General features: G+C 50.5%; 1 protein-coding gene across 3 annotated transcripts in view; it reads right to left on the bottom strand.

Moving 5' to 3' along the window:
* DHX30 (DExH-box helicase 30) overlaps positions 1-25,014 on the bottom strand; it is a 1,582,523-nt gene that overhangs the window by 60,493 nt on the left and 1,497,016 nt on the right. For 2 of the 3 annotated variants that reach the window (XM_069645845.1, XM_069645846.1), the window contains one exon: positions 24,853-24,988. In XM_069645845.1, the coding sequence (XP_069501946.1) occupies positions 24,853-24,988 (136 nt within the window). Of the gene's footprint in view, positions 1-24,852; positions 24,993-25,014 lie in introns of all 3 variants that reach the window. The other variant, XM_069645844.1, reaches the window with a different exon arrangement.

Below are 25,014 nucleotides of genomic sequence, written 5' to 3'. Positions count from 1 at the left end.
AGACGACCGAGACGCTGGAGAAGATAAACTCAGAACCAGATCCAGAACTACCCATTTTTAACCTAGCAAAGGCTCCACTGACAGCCTCACAGATCTCTGTACTTTCTAAAGGCTTATCATTTGTACCTACCAGTAATACAGATTGGTACAACAGTGAGATGGAAATTCAAAGGTTCTTACGCACCGTGAGACTACGCCTATTTTTTTATGAGCATGAAAATACCAAAACAGTCCAAGACACAGGTTTACATCTCAAATCCACCTTCACGCCCTCTGATAATCAAGTCCCAGATGACCTCCTCACGTTCGAAAGATGCGTCCTGCGGGACCTCAGAATACTGAGCAAGAGGAACAGCGCCACCAAACAACATAATATTACCAAACAAGAAAGAGAAGCTCTCTCTGCACTATCTAAACAACCGGAGCTCATCATCAAACCCGCGGACAAAGGGGGCGGGATCGTGATCATGAAATCGGATCAATACCATCACATGATTATTGAACTCCTGAATGACTCAGAGAGCTACAAATTACTTAAGAAAGACCCCACTAAAGACTTAAAAACAGATATTTCAGCTATGGTAGCATTCGCATTAGAAACGGACTGGATATCGGAAAAGGAATCTGAATTTCTCCAGACATCCCAAGGCAGAACACCCTGCCTATATGCCCTTCCAAAAATTCATAAAGATCCAATCAACCCCCCGGGGAGACCTATTGTGTCAGGCTGCGGGTCCATACTTGAACCTCTATGCAAATTTGTTGACCATTTTTTAAAACCCATAAGCAGCAAAACGGATACATACATTAGAGATACCATGCACACCATCCAGCTATTCGAAAACTTAGACTTCGACCAACACAAACAGTTACTAGTCACTCTTGACATTAAAGCAGTATACACCAGTATACCCCAACAAGCGGCAATTGACTGTGTGTACGAATATCTGACTGATAGCAATATCGACACAAAAACTCCTCCAGAATTTATCATTGAAATTATGACATTGGCCTTATGCAAAAACTTTTTGGAATTTAATCAACAATTCTACCTACAAACAAAAGGTACCGCCATGGGGGCAGCTTTTGCCCCAAGTTTGCCCATTTTATTCATGGCCAACTTCGAGGCTAAATTTGTCCTCAGCCATCTCAACAGATGGAGAGAGCACATTAAACAATGGCGTCGATATATAGACAACATCATATGCCTATGGGAAGACACAGAAGAGGCCCTACTAGAGTTTTGTTCCTGGCTTAACACATGCAGGCAGGACATCCAATTCACATTTGAACACAGTAATTCCTCTATCCACTTCCTACATTTGAGAATCCAACACGACCAAGGCAAACTAACATGCACTACCTTTCGAAAACCCACCAATCGCAATACTTTGCTACACTTCCAGAGCGATCATCCCCAGCACATTAAAGAAAATTTACCGTATGGGCAATTCTTAAGACGTCGCAGAAATTGCACCTCTTTAGATAACTTCTACCAAGATGCCGATCTTTTAAGTGATAGACTCAAACTACGTGGCTACCCCAAAAAATTGGTGTCAAGGTCTCTTGAAAGAGCCCGCTTCACATGTTGTGACTCACTTCTCACACCCAAAACTCGAGACGTAGAGAATGACAAAATCACATGTGCCATCACCCATGGCCAACATGCTTTTCAGATCAAAAAAATCATTTACAAATATTGGCCTATAGTTAGACTCTGCTTTCCAGACCAAGATAAACCCACATTTGCATTCAAGAGGGGACGCAATTTAAGAGAACACCTGGTACATTCCATGTACAACAAAAAATCCCCCCAAACTCATATTTGGAATCTCGACCTCTGAAAGGGCACTACCCATGTGGCACCTGTTCAGTTTGCCAATTTACTATGAAACTACAACAATTTCAGATCGGAACAAAAACATGGACCCTTAACGACGTTTCGAATTGCAAAACAAACCAAGTGGTATACTGCATAGAATGCCCATGCCACTTACGCTACATTGGACAGACCATGCGAAATGTCGGTACACGGATATCTGAACATCGTTCAAGAATCCGCTGTAAAAATATGACTTCTCCACTAGTACAGCACTATATGGAGAAGAAACACAACACCCATGACATCAAATGGTGGATCATTGAACGTGTTCGCAGTGGACCCAACATTCAGGGCCGCCTGTTAGACCTTGAATGTCGTTCACACAGAATGGATTCTGTTACTCACGGCCTCAATGAACAACAACTCTTCCAACAAAGATAACTTACTGCCGCCGGGTATGTAGTTGTCATGAACCACGTTGCCCTACATGCACTAGAAGGTTCTCCGTACTACCTTCCAGAGACATCTCCAACACCAACACCCAGCATACTTTCTCAGAGCACATGGGGGCACCCTCCAACCTATCCCTCTCCGGATCTGACCAAACAATACACATCCCACGGCCAACGCCTGTTAGAAGACTGTTACAAACACACATCGCCTCAGCCACAGTCTTCGCCACTATCCTATAAAACAAGGTGGCGTTTCGCCACATTTTGATCAAGTGACACCCACACCATTCCTCCACTTGCTCATTTACTTTCTAAGACCCGAGACCCAGAGCCCTCCTCTCACATACAGAACCGAGTACTGCTAGTTCGCGCGTCATGTTTGTTGCATTTACTCACCAACGCGCACAATACAGACTGCAGCCGCAGGGCTCACCTTAAAAATTCCCCCGCTCTCCACTACAGCGGGCGCCTGCAGAGCTCTCACATAACTCAGTATCCAACAGAGACACTGACCATTCCGGCAGCGCCCATTTCCGCATTGCCATGGCACCAGCAAATCAGAACTCTGAACCTCTCAGCATCCTGATTGGTCCAGAGACCCACACACCCTCGGCCCGCCCCCAGCCCTTCTCTGCCTTCATAACAGCAGCCCTGCACTTGCAGAACGCACGTCTTTCGGCAGCAGGCTGACTACTAGGACTTGACTCCGCGCACGGCGCCGTATCGATAAAGGAAAGTTTTAGTGTATATTACTACACGGCCTCCCATGAGGTTTGTGCTCCTCACGGCGCACAAGTGGCGGCGTAGCACCACTTACCGGTTTATCTCACTTCACATAGACATGTGAACCGGCCAATAATCACTGTTTATAATCAGCTTTTTTCTTTCTCTTTCTTTCTCTTGCTACAGCAACATAGAATTTAGACGGCCATACACTGTTTGAATCTCCCCAACTTTGGGTCTCTTGACGATAGAGCAACACTTGGATTATCTATTGAATATCCATACCCAGGTACTGTGCCCTACTTTCTTTTTCATAAATGCGCACAGATGCAAAAGTCAGGAAGTTCACGCCTCCTATCCATTCCTGTATTTATTCATATCTCTGTAACTGCCTTAAAGAGCATTATCCGGGAGTGTGAGCCGCACACAGCAGACAAGAGGGGCAGTCACGGAAACAAAACTTTTCTTTCCCCCTGCTCCCCACGTACTACTACTGCAACCATCTCTGCATCCTGCGCCGCCTAGTTCGGAGAGTCTGCACGACTAAGAGAGTGTCCACAAGGTTTCTGTGGTGAGATACTTATCTATTACACCCACCACAACCGAATAGAGATAGGAGTCCAAACAAAGTTCACTCCATCTCCCATTAAAGGTTCCCACACTCCTTCAATTTTTAACATGCTCCACATTGGGAATTATTTTCCTTCAGGTTCAGATTCGGTCTACCTTTTACTAATCCACCCTTATAAGTCCAGCAGGGAAACACGACTGTGACAAGAGAGTAATTGAGCTATGTTTTTCTCTCTTGGTCTTCCTTCCACAGGGGTCACTCAATCGCCCTGAAGAGGCGGCTTCCACGTCCCTCTAATTTTGATACAAGATGGACGCCAAGGCCGCCGAAACGTCAGTTTTCAAGCAAGGGGGACTTATTCAACAACCCAATTTGGTCAAGTGATACAATACTGTATATAGATTGCTACACTTCTAGAAGTGGGACCCCCACATATATACACCCCCCTGCGACGTTGGCATATAATCAGTTGACATACAACCAGTTGGAATTATCTGGTATACTACCAGTTGGGATCACTTTGTCCCAATATAACTTTTTTGCATAGACATCCAACCATTGTGAATTAAACTGAATTCACCCAGATGGATAGCTTTAGGACCACTGGACCAACTTAGGAATTTGTTTCAAAGTAAAAACTCATGAAGAGCACAAGCTGTTGATCAGTATTAATGTTTCTGTTCTATGTCCAATTTTTAGGATTCCACTTTATCACACTATGTTTAAGTTGTATTATTGTTTTATTTGAAAACATTATGGTTTGTTTTTTTTGCAATCAATGTCTAATGTTTCACACAAAACTGTAAATACGTGTGTCTAATACAAGTTATATATTTTCACAACCCCTAATGTGTATGTGGGTTTTTCCTTCTGGACTTGTTCTTTTTGGTTCAAATATTTCATTGAAGATATATTCTATTAGTAAAAAACCAGTGAAGGTTCCTTGATTTTATAAATTGGTCAAGCTTTATTCAATGACACAGCAGTACTAGCTTTTGTGTATTAGACCCACACTGGAGAACAACAGTTACAGGTAAGTAACGTGTTCCTTCTCCAGCAAGGGGTCTGGCATGGATTCACATGCTCATGAATATAAGAATACATAGCAGTACACACATGCACAACCACGGGAGGTGGCAAAGGCTCAACATTAAGCATCACAAACTCAACATTAAGCAACTCTTACCCTCCTCACCAAGCCCACCTTCAGGCGAACAAGTTGCGCAGCACTGCTTGGCCGACTCTGAGCTCCTCCCTTGAATCCCGGTCGACGCAGTAGAATCTCGTGAAGGTGTGCGTCGACCTCCACATAGCTGCCCTGCAGATCTCCAGCAGGGGCACACCAGACAAGAACGCCGTAGTAGCAGCGATTTCTCTGGTCGAATGGGCTCTCGGATGGCCAGGCAAGGGTGGGTTTACCAACAGGTGACAGTGCATAATGCAGCCGGAGAGCCATCTGGAAATGGAAGCCTTCGAGAGGGCCTTCCCTTGATTCACAGGTCCAAAGTTCACAAAAAGCTGTGATCTCTTCCGACAACTCTTCGTGCGGTCCACATAGAACTCTCTAGCTACATCCAGCGAGTGCAAAGTCCTCTCGGCTGGCGACGAAGGCGATGGGAAGAAAACTGGCAACACCAAGGGCTTGTTGAGGTGGAAGTCCGATGGCACCTTCGGCATGAAGGAGGGGTGCGTCCTCAGCACCACCCTCGTCTCGTGGAAAGTCAAGTATGGAGGCTTGCAGGATAGAGCCTGGATCTCTCCCACTTGTCGTGCGGAGGTGATGGCCACAAGAAATGCTGTCTTCCACGACAGGAACTTCAACGGTGCCGAATGCAGAGGCTCGAATGGCGCCCCCATGAGCCTGGTCAGTACCACGTTGAGCTCCCACACCGGGGCCGGAGCCTTCACCGGCGAGAACGATCGGAACAGTCCTTTCATAAATTCCTATACCAGGCGGTGAGACCACAGGGATGGCCGGCCTGTAGTTCTGGTGTATCGGGAAATCGCTGCCAGGTGTATCTTGATGGACGCATGCGCTAGTCCCGCCTTGGCCAGCGACAGTAGGTACGGTAGCACTTGAGGGGCCATAATCCGTAGAGGGTTAATCTTCTTCGCACGGCACCAGACAGAGAACTTCTTCCACTTGTGTCCGTAGCACTTAAGAGTTGAGGACGCCCTGGCATTTGCAAGAACCTCTTTGAAGTCCGCCGGGATATCATACCCTCCAAACTCTAGTGCTGCAGGAGCCAGGCCTGCAAGTTCGGCGACTCCAGGTCGTGAAGAAGAATGGCACCTCCTTCTCTGGAGAGAAGATCTGCATCAGTCGACAGCTTGACTGGTTGGGACGCTGACAAGTGCAGAAGGTCCAGCAACCAGATCCCTAGCAATGATGCCAACCCTAGCAATGATGCCAACCGAGATAGAATTGCTTTGTCAAAAAAAGAACGTGAATTCATTTTTTTGACTAAAAGCATGTCGAACGGTCTCAATGAAAAATTTGACTGGGTAACATAGTTCCTATAATTACTGTTGGGGAGCCACATCAGGGTATAATGGGTGTTTATGTGCCGTCTTCATCTACAGAGCTGTTGAACTAAAACACAAGTACCCATACAAACTATCCAACAAAGGGTGGTGCCTACATGTTTTCATCTTCTGTGACCCATTTGAGGTTGTTACCTGGCGTGTACACTTTGGCCTTTTCTTCTGCCTGACTTTGGCTTGTGGGCACGGTGAATGAGGTGGTCTGGAGTGCGGAAGGCGAGCGCAGCATGGCGGTGGTATCCATTAGGAACGCCAAAGCTCAAGCGATTCTGTCACATCATACCTTTTGGTCATGTGACAGTGACGTAGAGTGGGAATTCCGAAGGGCCGATATGATTGGCGTATACGGTGGCACCCGGAAGTATTTAAATGCGCTCCGGTACACAACTCACATAGAGGCTGTTCTGAATCCGGCAGGGACTGATACCCGATGCTACGTGACTCGCAACGCAGCAGTTTGGGATCCTGGACTTGTTATAGATCAATCTAGAGGTAAGTGAAGTTCTTTTCCTCGAGTCGGGAGCTGCACGGAGAATTTAGTTTCCCATACGCTACCCCTTTTCACTCTCCGCACAAGTTGAGGAAACTACATTTACTGAATGAATAACTGAAGAACTAGTCGGATTGTTGAAGGCTATTTATAACTAGGGACGACTTAACTGGTTGTTTAATTCCCTGATCCCACTGACACATCTGAAATAAATACACTTATAGGAACGGATATAAGGTATTCCTGTTGCATTTCAACAACACCAAGGAACCGTAGGTTCTTGTAATGCTTTATATTTTCCCCATATAGTTTTTGCACAATAAGGCACACTGATGAGGTGTGAGCAAGTCTGAGACAGTGCAAGCTTTATTTTTCATCGGTACGCGATACCTCGCCTGTCAAGACACGAGTCAGAAGGTCGCGTTCTATCTAAGGGATCTCTTTCCAACACGCTTGTGGGCAAGCTGTTACGTTACACAACTTTCCACACCATTAGGCAGAGCTTTTACTTCTGTCTTCACATTGTTATTTTGAGCTCTCTATTGAAGAACTCCTGTTATATTTATTTCAGAATTGGAACAAGCTGTTTAGCTGACGTTCTATATGAGTGAACGGTGCTCCTGTACCCTGGTTTGAGCCCTTTGGCAAGCCATATGCAGACAGCCGGTGGGTAACTTCCTAAAAGGTGCACCCTATATAACAATGGAAGGCGAATATCCCTGTGCTTGTCAAGGAGCAGACATCAGATACTCTGGTGAGCCAACAAGGCTTTATATTGAATCACTGGAAGGTTAAGATCTCACTGTTGTGTAGTAAGGGTGCTTTCGAATTGAAATATTCCACATGGGAGCTAGCACAATTAGAACTCAGTGTAAGACTTGCTGCGTCGGATTAGAGACTGTCAACTGTTCATTTTTGGAATTTCAGCTCTTTTCCTTTTTCCTTTTCCCGTTCTCTGTTTTCTTGTTGATTCTCTGTTTTCGTTTGGGCCCCTGCCACATAATTGCTTGTGGGGTCGCATGATTGATTTCTCTTTCCTTTTATTTTTCTATTCACCCCAATATTTATAGATGTAGCCATTCCTTCGGCAATGTGACATTTAGGGGGATGGTACCCTGAGCCATGTGTACCATCTTTTGAAACTGTGTGAACAGAGCTAATTGCAAGCTTTGATAAAGTAGGCACAATATTCGGAATGTGTCAGTGATATTAGTATAGGTGTACTACACTTAACCATGAACAGAAATTGATATACTGTTCGTTTGTACTGCTTTCTTGCAGGAGAGGATATTGCTTGAAGTCCTCAACCTAGATTTTCCAGAATACAAAGATCGGAATAGCTATGAAACAAAGTATTTAAACTTTAAAGTGAATAATTAAACATTGGGAGCATAAGACTCTGGTCACTGCTACCATGCAATGATTCCACCTTTTCCGCCCCTGATGAATTTCTATGGAATCACCCGCTAAATGAAAGAAACATGTTGGGCTTGTTTTTTATGATTGTTTAAATTTATTGATTGTGTATGAATGAATAATGATTCATGAATGAGTGTGTATGGTACGTATGATGAGTGGGTGAGCAAGGAAATTAATTTTATCATGTATTATCACAGTGTATAAGCCACTTAACCCTCTAGGCCCCTACTTTTGGGACTTATATGTGGAATTTTGCTGCATCAGTAGTGCACTTTGATGCTCTGTGCTCAATCTCTCTTTGTGGATTAGGAATATGCTTGTGTTGTCCATGAGAGGATATCTATACCATTTTTGTATTTAATATGCCTATTGTATTTATATGAAATAATAATTAAAATATGCAATTGTTTTAGATCTGTTGACATTATTGTCTTTCATCCGTGAAGAGTTTGATGTTTAACGAGGACATGTTTTAACGTTTTCTGACTCTCCAAGAAGGCGGTAGTTTTTGAGTCACAAGTTCTTTTGTTGTTGCCAAGGCTTCTACCCTTAATGTGAGGGTCTGCTTGTGACTCCAATCTCTCCCTCAACCTCGTGGTGTTTTCTTGCAGTAAAAACCTATAACTACTTTTGTTATAAAACACAGTTATACCAGGTGAGTAAAACCTAAGGATGTAATATACAATTACAGATGTTTTGGAAATCAGGGAACCCCAGATTGAGGTAAGCAATAACTCTGGTAACTTGTTTTGGATGGCACACAGCTAACACAAGGTAAGTAAAACCCACATACTTTAACTTCACAATGAAGGGGAAAGTAAAACCCAATGTCACACTTTACTGAATAGTTATTCTAGGTAGGCAACAACCTAATGTAGACTTATTAAGGACAGGCTAGCAGCAAATCAGGGGAAGCAAGACCCAGTTGGTTGGGGGATACTCATACAGTTATCCTAATAGCACTAACCTGGTGATACCAACAGTTGGAGGACACTCATACAATTACCCTACAGGAATAATCTGGTGAAACCAACACATTACTTTTGTAAAGAGGCACAACTTAATCACAGGAGAGTAAAATACCTTTACATCTACTTTCTTTTAGACTGGTAAAACAGTGGCTAAGGAAGAAAATATGTTAACCATACATTTAAGAATAGTGCATCACACATTCAAGATCAGTAAGAACTTTTGTAACTGTTCACTCTGAGAATTACAGTTACCCACCAACTCTTTACAAGTAAGTAAAACACTTGATTTCTTTTCTAGGCAGAAGTCCAAATCCCTTCAAAGTCTTTCCCTTAGAGCATGAGTGTTCTCAGTGGCAGAAGGGAGGTCACTAAGACTAGTGACCAGCAGGCAGTGTTAGAATAAGTTCTTTAATAAAAAAAGTAAGAGTTCCTTAGGAAAACTGGGCAAACAGGTGAGTACTTTACTTCTAGGGTTAGAAGAGGGTCCAGGGGCTTCACAGAAGACACCCCAGCAGGATTCTAGCAATGGGACTGAGTGCACTGGATGAGGGACCTCTCAATCACAGAAGACACCCCAAAGCTACACAGAAATCCCAACAGGCTTAAGGTAAGTATATACCCAAGCCAACATAGTACCTCAGCAATGAAGAAGAGATTGCAGCAGGAGAACTTCAGGGACTGAAGATAAATACCCGGTCAGTGGATTCCTTGTCCTGGATACTGAACACAAGACCTCTGAAGGGACTTTGCAGCAGGCATCGATGAAGAAGGCTCTAGGCAAAATTTCTCTTGCGGCTGAATGCAGTTCTGCGGGTGTGCCGCCTTTTCAAGGAGCACAGAAGAAGACAGAAAATCGCGGTTGAATTCTCGTCGTTACAAAAGTCCAGCACTCTTGTGAGGGGACTTTCCGGACTTGATTCGTGTCTCTGGAGATGCACCAGGATGTCCATGAAGTTTCAGCGAGATTCGGAATTCTGAAGACCGTGCACCGCACAGTGGCTGGAGGTCCAAGGGTATTGCAATTCGCAAGGTCGCAGCAACCCGTGGGATGGCTCAACATGCAGGTCTTCTTGAGTCTAGTGGGTCCCACCAGGCTCTGGGTTCGGATCGTCGTTTTCAGAGACCCCAGGTCGATCGGAAGGAAGGGCTGCAGCAGGCTCCGGTTACACAGCAGGCTCTCCCGGTCGAAGGAAATAATTCCTGCCGCTTTTCCTTCGTCATCCTCTTCGGTTTTCTGTTCCAGTGGTCGACATGACTTCAGCTTCCAGGTTTCCAGTATTTATCAGGAACTGCAACACAACCTCTGAATTCTCTCCCCGCATTTTACAAGAAAGGGGCGTTTGACTGTCCAATCTGGACAGCCAACCCCCAACTGGGATTTGGCCCAGTTGAAGGAAGGCATAAGACAAAGGAGGGGGACGTTTTGGACTCCTCCCCCACTTCCTGTGCTTACAGACTGACTGGAGCCTGGGCGGGGTGTCCAGGGGACTCCCGCCAAAGACAAAACTCAAACAAAGGAATTTCCCACCCAGGATGTCAGGGGAAGGAACAAGAAACGACAAGAAACACTAAAATGGCAGAAAAAGAAGACAGGGGCCATTTTGGTAATATGAGCACCCTTAGGTGCCTTTACTGCAGCTGTGATTACAGCCCGCGATAAAGGTGCACCAAATTAGTAAAAGGTATCACTGCCATCAGCCATTAAAGGTAAGCTTGTCACTGTAACAGAATTGTTACAGTTTAAATGTGAAAGGGGATACCTTGTATCTCCCCAGCACTCCACATAAGGTGGGGTGTGCTGGTTTCACAGAATAAAATGTAAAAGGGATCCAAAGATCCTTTCTACCCTTGGGAACTGTAGTTCACTCAAGGTTAGCACAAGAAAGTTAAATGGGGAGCCCCTAGGGCAACCCAGCAACAACAGGCACTTATTGCCAATAAGTTGTTAGACCTGATAACTTTAAAAAGACACTATGGAGAGCCTTAAAAATGACACCCATAATAAGAGTTAAAGATTAGGTGAGTGTGGAAAAAGGTTACCACTCACTGAGGTATTAATGAAAAATATCCCATTAGAAAAGCAAAAAGTTGTGGAGTTGAACCAGGAAAGGAAGATTTACCAGCTCTGTGGAAATCTTACCTAACAGGGGTAGACGTGGATCCCCTGCAGGCGCAGCCATGCTACTACTGGTGCTAGGCACTTGGTGAATACCCTGGGTGCTGACTTCAATCCAAATGGTAGGGCCTTGAACTGGTAGTGCCGTCCTTGGACTACGAACCTGAGAAACTTTCGGTGTCATTTTAGAATGGGGATGTGAAAGTATGCATCCTCCAAATCCGACGACGAAAGGAAGTCGCCTTCCTCCAGCTGGCCCAGCACGTGCTGGAGGGTGACCATCCAGGAAATTCTGTGCCTTGATGTATTTGTTTAGTCGACGCAGGTCCAGGATGGGACGCCATCCTCCTGTCTTCTTTCTGACGAGGAAGTATCTTGAGTATACTCCGGAGCCCCGGAGCCTCTTGGGGACGAACTCGATGGCACCTTTCTTGAGCATCACCCTTAACTCCAACAGCAGTTGAGGGACGTGCACTTCTTTAGAAATTTGAGAGTGTGCCCGTGGGCCAGGGCATCCAGCACACAACGGTTGGTGGAGATGGACTCCCACACGCTGACGAACTTCGCCAGCCGGCCTCCCACCGGGGTTCTCCGGTGGGGGCCCGACGCTACGGCCGGTTCAGTCCTGCTTGGAGGCGGCTTTGCCACCTTGGCGACGACGCCGAGATCCTCCTGACTTGCCGCGTCCCCTGTAGGCCTCCTGCGACGAGGAGCGGGCTGCCTGGCGGTACGTCGAGGAGCCGCCGCCGGATCCCTTGGAGTCACCCTGTCTGCCTCTGGCGTTCCGAAAGGGCGGCCGTCGTTGCTGCAACACTCCCAAGGCCCGTGTCGGTCTTGATGGCCTGAAGCGACTCAACCACTGTTTTCCCAAACAGATTGTTCCCGTCGAAGGGCACGTCCAAAACTTTAGTTTGCACGTCCTGGCGGAAATCAGTTGCCTTGAGCCATCCTCGCCGTCAAAGGCAAACACTGTTGCCCAACGGGCGGAATCCGGTGTCCGCGATATCTGTGGCCACCGTTATGGCATGGTCCGAAGCCACCTCACCCTCCTGCAGGATCTCCAGGGCCTCCGACCTCTTGTCACCCGGCAGGAAGTCCAGCAGGGAAGCGATCTTGTACCACAGCTCCCTGTCGTAGCGGGGCACAATCGCTAGGGTGTTGGCTGCCTTAATTGTCGTCGCCGCGGACGAGATGACTCGTCGTCCCATGGCGTCCAGCTTCTTTCCCTCTCCATCAGATGGGGAGGTCGAAGTTGATGATGACGCCCCCGCCGCTTTCTTCTTGGCCGCCGCCGAGACGACAGAGTCCGGGGTCGGCTGTGCCCTAAGGCACAAGAGGGCGGAATCGGGGACCCGGTGCTACTTCTCGTACCGCTCCCTCTTGGCAGACGTCGTGGACGGGTTCTTCAGGGGAGCAAGTCCCTCCTCCCAGATGTCGTCAATCAATGGCACCGCGAGGACCGTCTTCCTCGCGGTGCCATTGATTGGCCTCGCGCCGCTGATAGAGGAAACCTTCCTTCTTCTGTTCCTCAGGGCAGAGTCGAAAAAGCTTGGATGCCCTGGCAATCATGGCGTGGAAGGAGCCAATTTTGTCAGACGTGGAGGCCCGAGGGAGTGGCGAGGGGAGGCCAGTCCCGTCGGCACCACCCTCGTCGTCCGTCCCTGTCGTGGCCGTCTCCGTTCCCGCGTCGTCCCCCGGGACAGGAGAAGAAGGCTGAGCGGGCCGCGAGGGCTGGAAAGGCGGGGAAGGATGAACTATCCGCCGCTTGTTCGAGGGGCTCCCCATCGGGCCCGGTTCTGTTGGGTCATCCGTAGGGGTGAGGGGCAATCTTGTCCTTATCTCCGTGCATAAGGTTTGGATTGCCATCAAAATGGCCACCGAGTTGTCCTGAGGCTTGGTTGCGACGGGAGCGATGGTTGCTCCTCCTCCACAGGAGTCACATCGGCGCCACCGTCGCTCTCTTCTTCCGCCTCCTCGGGATTCCCCCCGTAGGACCGGACCTCCTCGAACCTCTTACTGAGGCCCTGCACGACTTCAACCAGTTCCTCCTCAGAGACTGTATCCGTGTCCGTGATGGCCACTGGCTCCCCCCTTCTTTTTCCACCAGGGTCTTCATGGGGGTTTTTATCGATGGGCTGAAAAGAGGACTCTCTTTGTGGCGGCAGGGAAACTCTGGGACCCGAGGTCGCCTCCGCTGGGTTAGCCTCCACAGGCTTCGCCAGGGCTGCTGCGACTCCCTCGATAGAGGCCTTCACTGGGTGGATCAAGGCCTTCACCACCTTGGGCGCGCTTGAGGCCTTCACCTTGGGTGAGGGGGCACCGCCTCGCTCCCCTTCGGCCAATCCCTTCGAGATGGACCGGGGCCTCTTCAGAGGCTTAGCCAGGTTCTCAGATTTTCTCTTCCCCGAGCCAGAGCGTTGGCTCGTGGTTGATGGCGTCAGTGAGAGTGCGCCCTACCTGGCAGCCGAGGAGCCCGACCCTTCGGCGCTCCCGGTGCCCGCGGACTCGCAGAGCTTTGCCTTCTGTTGGGCCCCCGTCGCCAGGTGCCCTCACAGGACTTAGAAGACCGCTCAGACTTCTTCTTATCACCTGCTGAGCCCTTCTCCAGCCAGCTGGCGAGGTGGGTCTGACGATTCCACATAGTCCATTCCGACAGGTTCTTGCAAAAAGCACAGTCCTTTTCCACGTGCGTCTTGTCTTCGTGAAGGCAGTAGAGACATCTCAAATGCTCATCCTCCTTGAAAACATTCTGTAATCCGCATCCATGGCAGTTCCTGAACAGCTTGGATCCAGGTGTCGAGCTTCCCTTGTCCTGGGCCATGTCCACGAGATAGGCCTCAGAAACTTCTGGAATCCTCCAATAAGTGTAACTCGGCGAAAACTTCACCCTTGAGGGGCGTAGAAAATTCCGAAACAGGTCCCCGTTGATCGGAAGTAGAAACGGTGGAGCTTGAGGCTCGATTGACTGAAAAAATCAGATAAAACCCTTTGAAAAAACGCAAAACGCAGTAAAAGCTTGTTAGGGAGAATTCTGCTTGTAGGGCTAATTTGCCTCACCTGGTGAGTCCCCCAGCAGCTTTGCTGAATTTGGAACAAGTTACTTACCTGTAACTGTTGTTCTCCAGCATGGGTCTGGCATGGATTCACATGCTCATGAATATTCCCCGTCGTCAGGCTGGGAATCCTCGGTAAAGAAAAAACCAGTATCAGTTTCGTTTCTGATCTGTCTTTCGTAGTAGTAACCAATCACTGGTCTCTGCGTCATACTGACCACAGCCAATGACTGTCCTCTACCTAAGCACCGCCTCTGCCAGCCATCTTCAGATTTGGAAGCACGTGAAGTGGCAGTATGACCAAGTGAAGAGCCGCAGAGGGGTAGGAGGGAGGGTTCGCATGTGAATCCATGCCAGACCCATGCTGGAGAACAACAGTTACAGGTAAGTAACTTGTTCCTTCTCCAGCATGGGGTCTGGCATGGATTCACATGCTCATGAATAAAGAATACATAGCAGTACACACATGCACAACCACGGGAGGTGGCAAAGGCTCAACATTAAGCATTACATCAAACTCAACATTAAGCATCTTACCTCCTCACCAGGCTCACCTCAGGCGAACAGGTTGCGCAGCACTGCTTGGCCGACCCTGGACTCCTCCCTGGAATCCCGATCGACGCAGTAGAATTTCGTGAAGGTGTGCGTCGACCTCGACGTAGCAGCCCTACATATGTCCAGCAGGAGCACACCAGAAAGGAACGCCGTGGTAGCTGCGATCGCTCTGGTGGAATGGGCTCTCGGACGGCCAGGCAGCGGTCGGTTTGCCAACCGATGACAGTACATGATACAGCCGGAGAGCCATCTGGAAATGGAAGCCTTCGAGAGAGCCTTCCCCTGATTGACAGGTCCAAAGTTCACAAAGAGTTGTGACGTCTTCCGAAAACACTTTGTGCGGTCCACGTAGAACTTCAGCGCTCTAGCCACATCCAGCGAGTGCAAAGTCCTCTCAGCCGGCGACGAAGGCGACGGGAAGAACACAGGCAACACCAAGGGTTCGTTGAGATGGAAGTCCGACGGTACCTTGGGCATGAAGGAGGGGTGCGTCCTGAGCACTACCCTCGTGTCGTGAAAAGTCAAGTACGGGGCCTTGCAGGAAAGGGCCTGGATCTCTCCCACCCGTCGTGCGGAGGTGATGGCCACAAGAAACGCTGTTTTCCACGACAGAAACTTCAACGGGGCCGAGTGCAGAGGCTCGAACGGAGGTCCCATGAGCTTGGTCAGCACCACGTTGAGCTCCCACGCCGGGGCCGGAGCCTTCACCGGCGGGAACGATCTGAACAGTCCCTTCATGAACTCTTTCACCAGACGATGAGACCACAAGGACGTCCGCCCCGTGGTTCTGGTGTATCGGGAGATCGCAGCAAGATGAATCTTGATGGACGCGTGTGCCAGTCCAGCTTTGGCCAGCCTCAGCAGGTACGGCAGTACCTGGGGAGCCGTAATCCGTAGAGGGTTAATCTTCTGTGCGTGGCACCAGACAGAGAACCTCTTCCATTTGTGTCCGTAGCATTTAAGAGTCGAGGACGCCCTGGCCTTTGCAAGAACCTCTCTGCAGTCGGCCGGTATGTCGTATCCTCCAAACTCTAGCGCTGCAGGAGCCAGGCCTGCAAGTTCAGCGATTTCGGGTCGTGGTGGAGGATGGCGCCTCCTTCCCTGGAGAGTAGATCCGCGTCCACCGGCAGCTTGATTGGCGGGGACGTTGACAAGTCCAGAAGGTCCGGGAACCATATCTGCCTCGGCCACACAGGTGCGACGAGGATCATCCTGCACCGTGACCTCTTGAGCTGGTTGACGAGCCGGATTAGCAGTGGCAAAGGAGGGAACGCGTAGAGGAACAGGCCCTCCCAGGGGAACGAGAAAGCATCGCCCATGCTCCTCGCCTGGGGAAACCTGCTGGCGAACCTCCGGCACTTGGAGTTCGTCGCCGTCGCGAACAGGTCGATCTGGGGTGTGCCCCACCGTCGGAAGAGGCAATCCACTAGATCCTGCCGTAGTTCCCACTCGTGGCACGAGCGCAGCTCCCTGCTGAGTGAGTCGGCAATGGTGTTTTTTATCCCTGCCAGATGAAACGGCACCAGAAACATCCTTTGGGCGACGGCCCAATGCCACAGGTCCTGCGCCTCCTTGGACAGTGCTGGGGACCTGGTTCCGCCCTGTTTCCTGATGTAAAACATGGTGGTGGTGTTGTCGGTGAAGATCCTCACCACCTTGCCCTTGAGGGACAGAAGGAAGGACCTGAGGGCCCAGAACACTGCACGGAGCTCCAGGATGTTGATATGGAGGGACTTCTCCGTCGGGAGCCAAAGGCCTCTCGCGTGTAGATTTTCGGTGTGCGCTCCCCACCCTTCCAGGGAGGCATCCGTGGTCACTGTCTCCTGGTGGTCTGGGGTCTGGAAGTCCATGCCCGCCGTCAGATGCGCGCGGGTGCCCCACCACCGGACCGCTCGGCGGAAACTCTCGTCGAGTGTGATCCTCTCCTCGAAGCCGCCCGTCGTTTGGATCCAGCGCGCGTCCAGGAACTCCTGCAACGGGCGCATCCGGAGCCTGCACATGGGAATGAGGTAGATGCAAGAAGACATCATTCCGAGGAGGGACTTGATGGACCTCACCTTGGCCGCGTCGGAAACCAACATCCGCTGTACCTTGCCCAGGATGGACCTGGTCCTTTCCTCCGACTAGGAGGCCAGAAGGGACACTGTGTCGAGCTTCGCTCCCAGAAACAGTGCGTTTTGCGCGGGTACCAGGTGGGACTTGGCGTAGTTCACGGAGAATCCCAGGTCCGTGAGAAGTTGGACGGTCCTTGCCGTGTGCTCCACGGCGAGCTCCCTCGTCTTGGCTCGGATGAGCCAGTCGTCCAGGTAGGGGTAGACGTGGATCCCCTCGCGGCGCAGCTGCGCCGCCACCGGTGCAAGGCACTTGGTGAATACCCTGGGTGCCGACCGTAGTCCGAAGGGGAGGGCTTTGAACTGGTAGTGACGCCCTTGGACCACAAACCTGAGGAATTTTCGGTGCCCCTTTAGGATGGGAATATGGAAGTAGGCATCCTCCAAATCCAACGACGACAGGAAGTCTCCTTCCTCCAGCTGACCCAGGACGTGCTGGAGGGTGACCATCCGGAACGTCTGCGCCTTGATGAACTTGTTCAGACGTCGCAGGTCTAGGATGGGGCGCCATCCTCCCGTCTTCTTCTTCACGAGGAAGTATCTCGAGTAAACTCCGGAGCCCCGAAGCCTCTTTGGGACGAGTTCGATGGTGCCCTTCCTGAGCATCGCCCTTACCTCCAGGAGAAGCTGAGGGACGTGAAGCTCTTTCCTGGCCACGGGGGGGACGCGCGGGCACCTTCTTTGAAACTCGAGCGCGTGGCCCCGGGCTAAGGCGTCTAGCACCCAACGGTCGGTGGAGATGGACTCCCACACGCTGACGAAGCTCGCCAGCCGGCCTCCCACCGGGGTGCTTCGGTGGGGGCCCGACCCCATGGCCGGTTCAATCCTGTTTCGACGAGGCTTTGCCGCCTTGACCTCCTTGGCGACGACGGCGGGGTCCGCCAGACTTGCCTCGTCCTCTGTAGGCCTCCTGAGACGACGAGCGGGCCACTTGACGGTAGGTGGAGAAACCGCCGCCGGAACCTTTTGGAGGCGCCCTTGCCTCCACTGCTCCGAAAGGGCGTCTGCAGAACCCCAAGGGCCCGGGCCGTCTCAGTGTCCGCTTTAATGGCCTGAAGGGAATCGTCCACTGTTTTCCCAAACAGGTTGTTCCCATCGAACGGCATGTCCAGGACTCTGGTCTGTACGTCTTGACGGAAGTCCGTAGCCTTGAGCCATCCACGCCGCCTAAGGCCCACGCCGTTGCCCAACTGGCGAAACCCAGTGTCGGCGATGTCCGTCGCAATAGTGATGGCGTGGCCCGACGCCACCTCACCTTCCTGTAGGATCTCCAGGGCATCCGCCCTCTTGTCGTCCGGTAGGAAGTCCAGCAGGGGAGCCAGTTTGTACCATAGCTCCCTGTCGTAGCGGGCCACGATAGCCAAGGCGTTGGCCGCTTTAATCGTCGTCGCTGCAGACGAGATGACCCTGCGTCCCATAGCGTCCAATTTCTTTCCCTCGCCGTCCGGTGGGGAAGTCGATGTGGAGGCCGCACCCCCCCCCCGCTTTCTTCCGGGCCGCCGCGGAGACGACGGAGTCCGGGGTAGGCTGCGCCCGGAGGCACAGGGGGGCCGCGTCCGGAACCCGGTACTTCTTCTCGTACCGGTCTCTTCTAGCTGGCGTCGTGGAAGGGTTCTTGAGGAGGGCGAGGCCCTCATCCCAAATGTCGTCCAGTAGAGGCACCGCGAGGACCGTCTTCCTCTTGGCCTCGCGCCGTTGATAAAGGAATCCTTCCTTTTTCTTCTCCTCAGGGCAGAGTTGGAAAAGCTCGGATGCCCTGGCGATCATGGAGTGGAACGATCCAATCTCGTCGGGCGGAGAAGCCCTGGTGGGAGGTGACGACGGTAGATCCTAGTCGTATACCTCGTTGTCCGTGCCCGTCGCTGCCGTGTCAGTCCCCGTATCATCCCCTCGGGTGGACGGGGAGGAGGGCTGGACGGGGCGCGACGGCTGAAAAGGAGGTGGAGGGTGAATCCTTCTTTTCTTGGGCGGGGGAACACCAGAAGGTCCCGGTTCAGGATCCCCCGACGGGAGAGGTTCCTCCGTCCGCAACGGTAGTCTCGTCCTTATCTCTGAGCATAAGGACTGTATAGCCAACAAAATGGCCGCCGAGTTGTCTTGCGGCGCTGGCAGAGGGGAATCCGACGGGCGATCAGGGGCCCCGTCGGCACCCTCGACGATGTCGGGATTCATCCCGACGGGCCGGTCTTCTTCCACGCCAAGGCCGTGGCTTAAGACCTCGATCAGCTCCTCCTCCGAGGTTGAAGCCGAATCTACGACGACGCCCTGCCCCCCCTTTTTCTTCCACGCCGGGGATTTCACGGGGGTCCTATCGATGGAAACAAAAGAGGACTCCCTCCGAGGTGGCAGAGAGACTCTGAGCCCCGAGGTCGCCACCACTGGTGTAGCCTCCACAGGCTGAGCCAGGGTCGCCGCGACAGTATCGATAGAGGGCTTGGCCGGATGGATTAAGGCCTTCACCACCTTAGGTGCGCTCACCGCCTTATCCTTGAGGGGGGGGGACACTGCCACGCTCCCCCTCCGATGGGGCCTTCGAGCTCGACCGGGGCCTCTCCAGGAGCTTCGCCGGGTGCTCGCCCTTCCTCTTACCCGACCCAGAGCGTTGGCTCGTGGCTGAAGGTGCCGGGGAGGGTGCGCCCTGCCTGGCGCCCGTAGAGCCCGACCGTTCGGCGCTCCCGGTGCCAGCGGACTCGCGGTGCTTGGCCTTGTGTTGGACCCCCGTCGCCGGGGCGTCCTCAAAGGTCTTAGAAGACCGCTCGGATTTCTTCCTCTTCTTCTCGCCTGACGGGCTCTTCCCTTCCAGCCAGTTGGCGAGACGTTGATGGCGGTCCTTCATGGTCCGCTCCGACATGTTGCCGCAAAACGCACAGTCCTTCTCCACGTGCGTCTTGTCCTCATGTAAGCAGTAGAGACAAAAGGAGTGTTCGTCCTCCTTAAAGACGTTCTGCAGCTGGCATCCAGGGCAGACCCTGAACAGCTTTCCGGGCGTTGAGCTTCCCTTCTCCTGGGCCATGTCCGGGCCTGAGAAGCTTCTGGAGTCCTCCAAAGCGTAGCTCGACGAAATCTTCACCCTTGAGGGGCGCAGACGAATCCGACACGGGTCCCCGTTGATCGGATGGAGAGTCGGTGGAGCTTGAGGCTCTTTTGACCGAAAAAACGAAGTATTTGAGCAAAAAACGTGAAAAAATAGCACTAACGCTCGAGAGCAATAGCACGAGGATCCCAACACATGAACGTGCGGTAAAAATCTGAAGATGGCTGCCAGAGGCGGTGCTTAGGTAGAGGGCAGTCATTGGCTGTGGTCAGTATGACGCAGAGACCAGTGATTGGTTACTACTAGGAAAGACAGATCAGAAACGAAACTGATACTGGTTTTTTCTTTACCGAGGATTCCCAGCCTGACGACGGGGAATATTCATGAGCATGTGAATCCATGCCAGACCCCATGCTGGAGAACTGGAGTTTATTTTTTCCACCTGATAAGAGTGTACACCTTTTTTCACTCTTACATGTGTTTTGGCCTATGTGTTTTTACTCATTGTGTGATCTTGGGCACTGGAGCATCCCACTCCAGGTGCCCCTGTTCTTGTATGGGTTACACAGCACCTTTAGTGTAGTAACCCAGGGTTGTCTTTTAGACTTCCCTCTGACTCCATTTCACTGGGGCTGACTACTGTCCCCCAGAGAAAGGTAAAGTTGCCATTTACTTTACATAGTCACTTTAACAACAGACCCAGTACACACCATCTTACATGGAGTACTGGAAAGGGCTAATCTGTACCCCTTTTCTGTCTGTACCTCCCTGAGCATTGTTTTGCTCTTAACATTTAGACTTGGCTGGTGGCAGTGGTATCTACCCAAACTTTTCTACCGCGATTATATTAGATAAACGTGGTAATACTTTTGGCTATTTTTGTATCCTTAAGCAAAAACCTGCTTGACCAAATCATCTTTCTTTTGGCTCCGGTTGGGTTTATTCGCCATTTCTTTTTGTTAAAGTCCTTCTTGTATTTTACTTTGCGCTGCAAACTAGGTTTGCCTTCTTTGCTCACCGTCTTTTGGCGGGCTTCTGCAGAGAAGCCCTCCTCTTGGCGCCTGGGTGTCTAGGTAGACTGAATGTGGGGAAGGGGTGTAGTCACCCCCTGCACAGGGTATCCTATGAAACCCAAGTCGCACTTTGCCATGATTGTCTGAGGTGGTTGTCCCGGCTGGACAACCCCCCTGCTGCGTGATTGACAGCCAGGCTGTGTGAATGGGAGTTTTGCGCATAAGAGGCAGGTCTCTTGGGCTAGAGTCGCCTCTGGAACTACAAGGAACCAGAGAGAACGGCGGCTGCTGCAACTACCCCGTCCCGGTGAAGCCCTGCTCCAGTCCTGAGCTATCTACCCTTCGACGACTAAGAGGAGATCCAGTCCGGAGTCTTCTTCCCCTGAGCCTGGTGGGGATACCCAGCTCATCTTCTTCAGCCAGAGATCTCTGCTGTCGTCGAAATCGCTGCACACTGCTGTAGTGGTCCGGATAGCCACCTGCTGAGCCCCTCCTGTTTTTAAGGAGCACACCTTTTTGTTGGCACTACTGCTGGCTTCATCCCTGTGTGGTGCAGACCCCCTTCAGACGTCGTCCTTCACAACGAAGCTCCAGGAATCGTGGGTCTGAGGGAAACCAACAGGAACAACTGCCAGACCACCAGCCGCATCGTGGAAATAAGGTACTGTGTTGTACTTGAGGAAACTAGGTGAATCCATTTTTCTTCATCTCCAAGGCTCGTCCTTGTCTTCCCTCCTTCTTATAACTTTTTCTTCCGAACATTGACAATATTCAAGTACTCTTTGGCTCTACGGAATCGTGAACTGTCTAACGGTGTGATCTTGGGCACAGGCCTTCGGTGTCACCTAAACCTGGCTCCGACCCTTTGACTTTTGAACTCCTGTTTCTGAATGTTTCTAGATACTGTTTGCCTAACCGAAATATTGCCTGTGATTTTTGCCTCCAACTCCCTCTGGGTAACTCAGGTGCTAAGTGTGTTCTTGCCCCGAAAGCATTTCATCTAACGGATATGCGTTTATTTAGTAGACCGAACTGTCAAAAAGTGATCGCAACCGTATCCGTGGTATCGTGTTTTGTTCTTAACACCGGTTCATTCAAACACAGGGTACTTACCTTGAGACTTTTATTTAACGTGTGATTTTGTTTAAAGTTTAATAGAGGTGTTGTGTTTATAACTGATGGTTTAAAAATAAATGTACTTATATTTTTTACCTGAAACCTTGAGTCAGTGTTTGCTTGAGTCACAAGAATTGTGGTCCCTTTGTGTAATCTCTGCTACTGCTCATATACTCTTGAGATAAGCCTGGCTGCTCTGCTACTGCTACCACTATAACTTAGTAGTACAGGCCTGTACTAAAGGTAAAAATTGTATTGCCACCTGCAGTCTTAATCAGGTGTAGTGGTCCCTAAGGGCACTGTACAGAATTCTGCCTAACAAAGCTCGAGAGCTATAGCACGAGACCCCCCAACACTTGAATGTGCAGTAAAAATTTGAGGATGGCTGCCAGGGGCGGGGCTTAGGGAGAGGGCAGTATGACCCAAAGACCAGTGATTGGTTACTACTAAGAAAGGCAGATCAGAAACGAAACTGATACTGATTTTGTCTTTACCGAGGATTCCCAGCCTGACGACGAGGAATATTCATGAGCATGTGAATCCATGCCAGATCCCATGCTGGAGAAGGCAGGCTTGGCCGGCTGCACTGCTAGGCCCAGTGATTTAGCAGCCAATTTAGATTCCTTAAACTTTTCCAAGGATTTGTCAGATTTCTGACCAAAAAGCATGTCTCCCTCAAAGGGCATGTCCAGCAACCTGTTCTGAACATTTGGGGGGAAGCCAGAAGTTTTCAGGTAGGCCTGCTGCCTCATTTCCACTGTTGAACCCATTGCTCGGTCAACAAAGTCCGCTACGTCCTGGTCCGTTTGCAATGACTGCTTGGCTACCTCCTTCTAGTCCTCCACCAGATGTAAATCTGTCCTGCATGGCACTCTCAGGGACATATTCAGCTTTCCACAAGCCGAAGGAGCATTTTGTGAATCCACAGGCTATGTTTGTGGCCTTGAGCGACATGGTGCCCAGTGGTGAACTCCTTTCTGGCCAATGCGTCAGATTTCTTTCCCTCTCTTTAGGCAGATTGTAAGTGGATGCCGCTGGTCTGGTGGAACTAGTCACAGCCTGAATAACCAACCCTTTCCGGAGAAGGGTGTGTGGAGAGGAAAGAAGGGTCTCCTCTGGCTGGCCTATACTTCCCTGTAAAATTGGCGTTTACAGGGGGAATAGTGCAAAGGGTGCTGCCGTAAGGAATATAAACGGTCGCCAATGGCTGGGTTAAATGGCATGTTACGGTCAACTGTTGGACCCTTGTCCAAGATATTAGTGAGCTCATGGTCTGGAAGAGATGTGGTAGATGCCTTCAATCCAAGGGTGTCAACTACCCTGCCAACCAGAGCCCTGAACTTGACATTAGTATGAGTATAGGGTTGGTTTTGCTGCAACAAAATAATCGATGCCGCCGGCTCCTGTGTAAATGGGGTTGACTTGATCATCGGGAGCATCGATGCCAAAAATGGACTGCATCGAGTCAAAGAACCCCGATCTTGATAACGGCACAAAAGATCCATCGCCAACTATCGGTGCTGTAGGATTGACCGCCGATGGAGTATGCTTCGAACCCAAAACGGCTTTCGATGCTGATGGTTCTTTTGGCACCGAGGGACGCTCAGACGAACAATGGATGCCGTGGGCCTCAGCCTTACAGCCATTTATGCCTAGCAGGCGTGACGCTATGAGGAGTTTGACGTCAAAAGAGTGGCTGGCTTGGGGTCGGGAGCACCAAGCGCCGCTTTTGCCATAAAAGCTTGCTGGTCGGGGGCCGGAGCCGCACCTACAGCAGCCTGCTGTTTAAACATTTTTATCATAGAAGTTTTAAAATGTTCCCACACTTCCCGAGTGGTCTGTCCTGCCGAAGGCTTACCTCGTTCTGACGACTAGCTGGACTTGCATCGATGGCGGTGGTGCTGCTTCTTCGTCCACAAGGAAAACAAGGCATGGCTCCTGTAATGGGACCGTTTCTTGGTCTTCTTGCAATGTTGTTCCTTTCCCTTGTCAGGGGTGGGCTCGTCAGTCTCGGCCTCCGAAGACCGAATGAGAGACCGCGACAGAGATGTGGCAGACGGTCGGCCCAAACTCCTGTTTCCTGGCCCTCTCACACAGGGACTTCCGTTGCATCTTTGCACACGATGCGCAGGCCTCCATGTCGTGACTAACACTTAGACACCACAGACAGATGTCGTGGGGGTTGGTCAGACATTTTGGCCTCGCAATTGCAGCATCGCTTGAAGCCCGAAACCCGGTGAGACATTGCGTCAACGTTTTCTAGAAAAACGTACAATTTGGTACCAAAACAAAAACAGCAAGTGTACTCAAGTCATGTTCCTGACGCAGTGTGCAAGCGCGTGGAAAAAAGTAACTGAAGCATGGGGCGTAGTGACGTGCTATATATACACAATGCCTGACGTCACTTCCGGAGCCGACGATCGAAAGCCGAGCAAGATGGATTGACAGCCGAGTCGAGGTCCACTACGCCCCCTGGTGAAAGGTTTATGAGCAGCAGAGTTGGATGATGGATATCTATCAAGATGAGGAATCTGAGAGAAAAGCAATCCATTGAAAAAAAGAACATTAAAAAAAAGATTCTTTCAGTGTATGCCTCCAAAGGCACAGTTGTGCACTGTGCTTTAGCTGTGTGTGAACATACTTGCTAGAGTAGGGAACTGCGCTCTGCAAAACATACTTTTTTTAATATCAACATGCCCTAGATTTTTGCCTGCTCCACACACGCTCAAATAAGGGAATAAGGAACTCAATTTGCATCAGCAAGCACATTAGTTACAGACACAGAAAGCTGCAACCCGTAATGGGATTCTTCTGCTCCTCTTGGCCCTCTGTACAAGCCAATTGTGCCATTTTTTGACTTACCTCGTACTTGTATCTTGCTGTCTGCCATTAGTAACACTGCCAGCGGGTGCACCATGGATGAATCCCGGACAAATACATTGCTATTCGATTTCACCGCCATGAAGTACGTCATCCAGGGACTCCACATGCCGGTCACCTCCCTGGAAAGAAGAAACACCTTCT

The sequence above is a fragment of the Ambystoma mexicanum genome, chromosome 2p (genome assembly GCF_040938575.1).
Source record: "Ambystoma mexicanum isolate Mex_15411 chromosome 2p, UKY_AmexF1_1, whole genome shotgun sequence".
Taxonomy (NCBI): Eukaryota; Metazoa; Chordata; class Amphibia; order Caudata; family Ambystomatidae; genus Ambystoma; species Ambystoma mexicanum.
The sequence above is the reverse complement of the archived record's forward strand: the minus strand, read 5'-3'. Positions and strand labels throughout refer to the sequence as shown.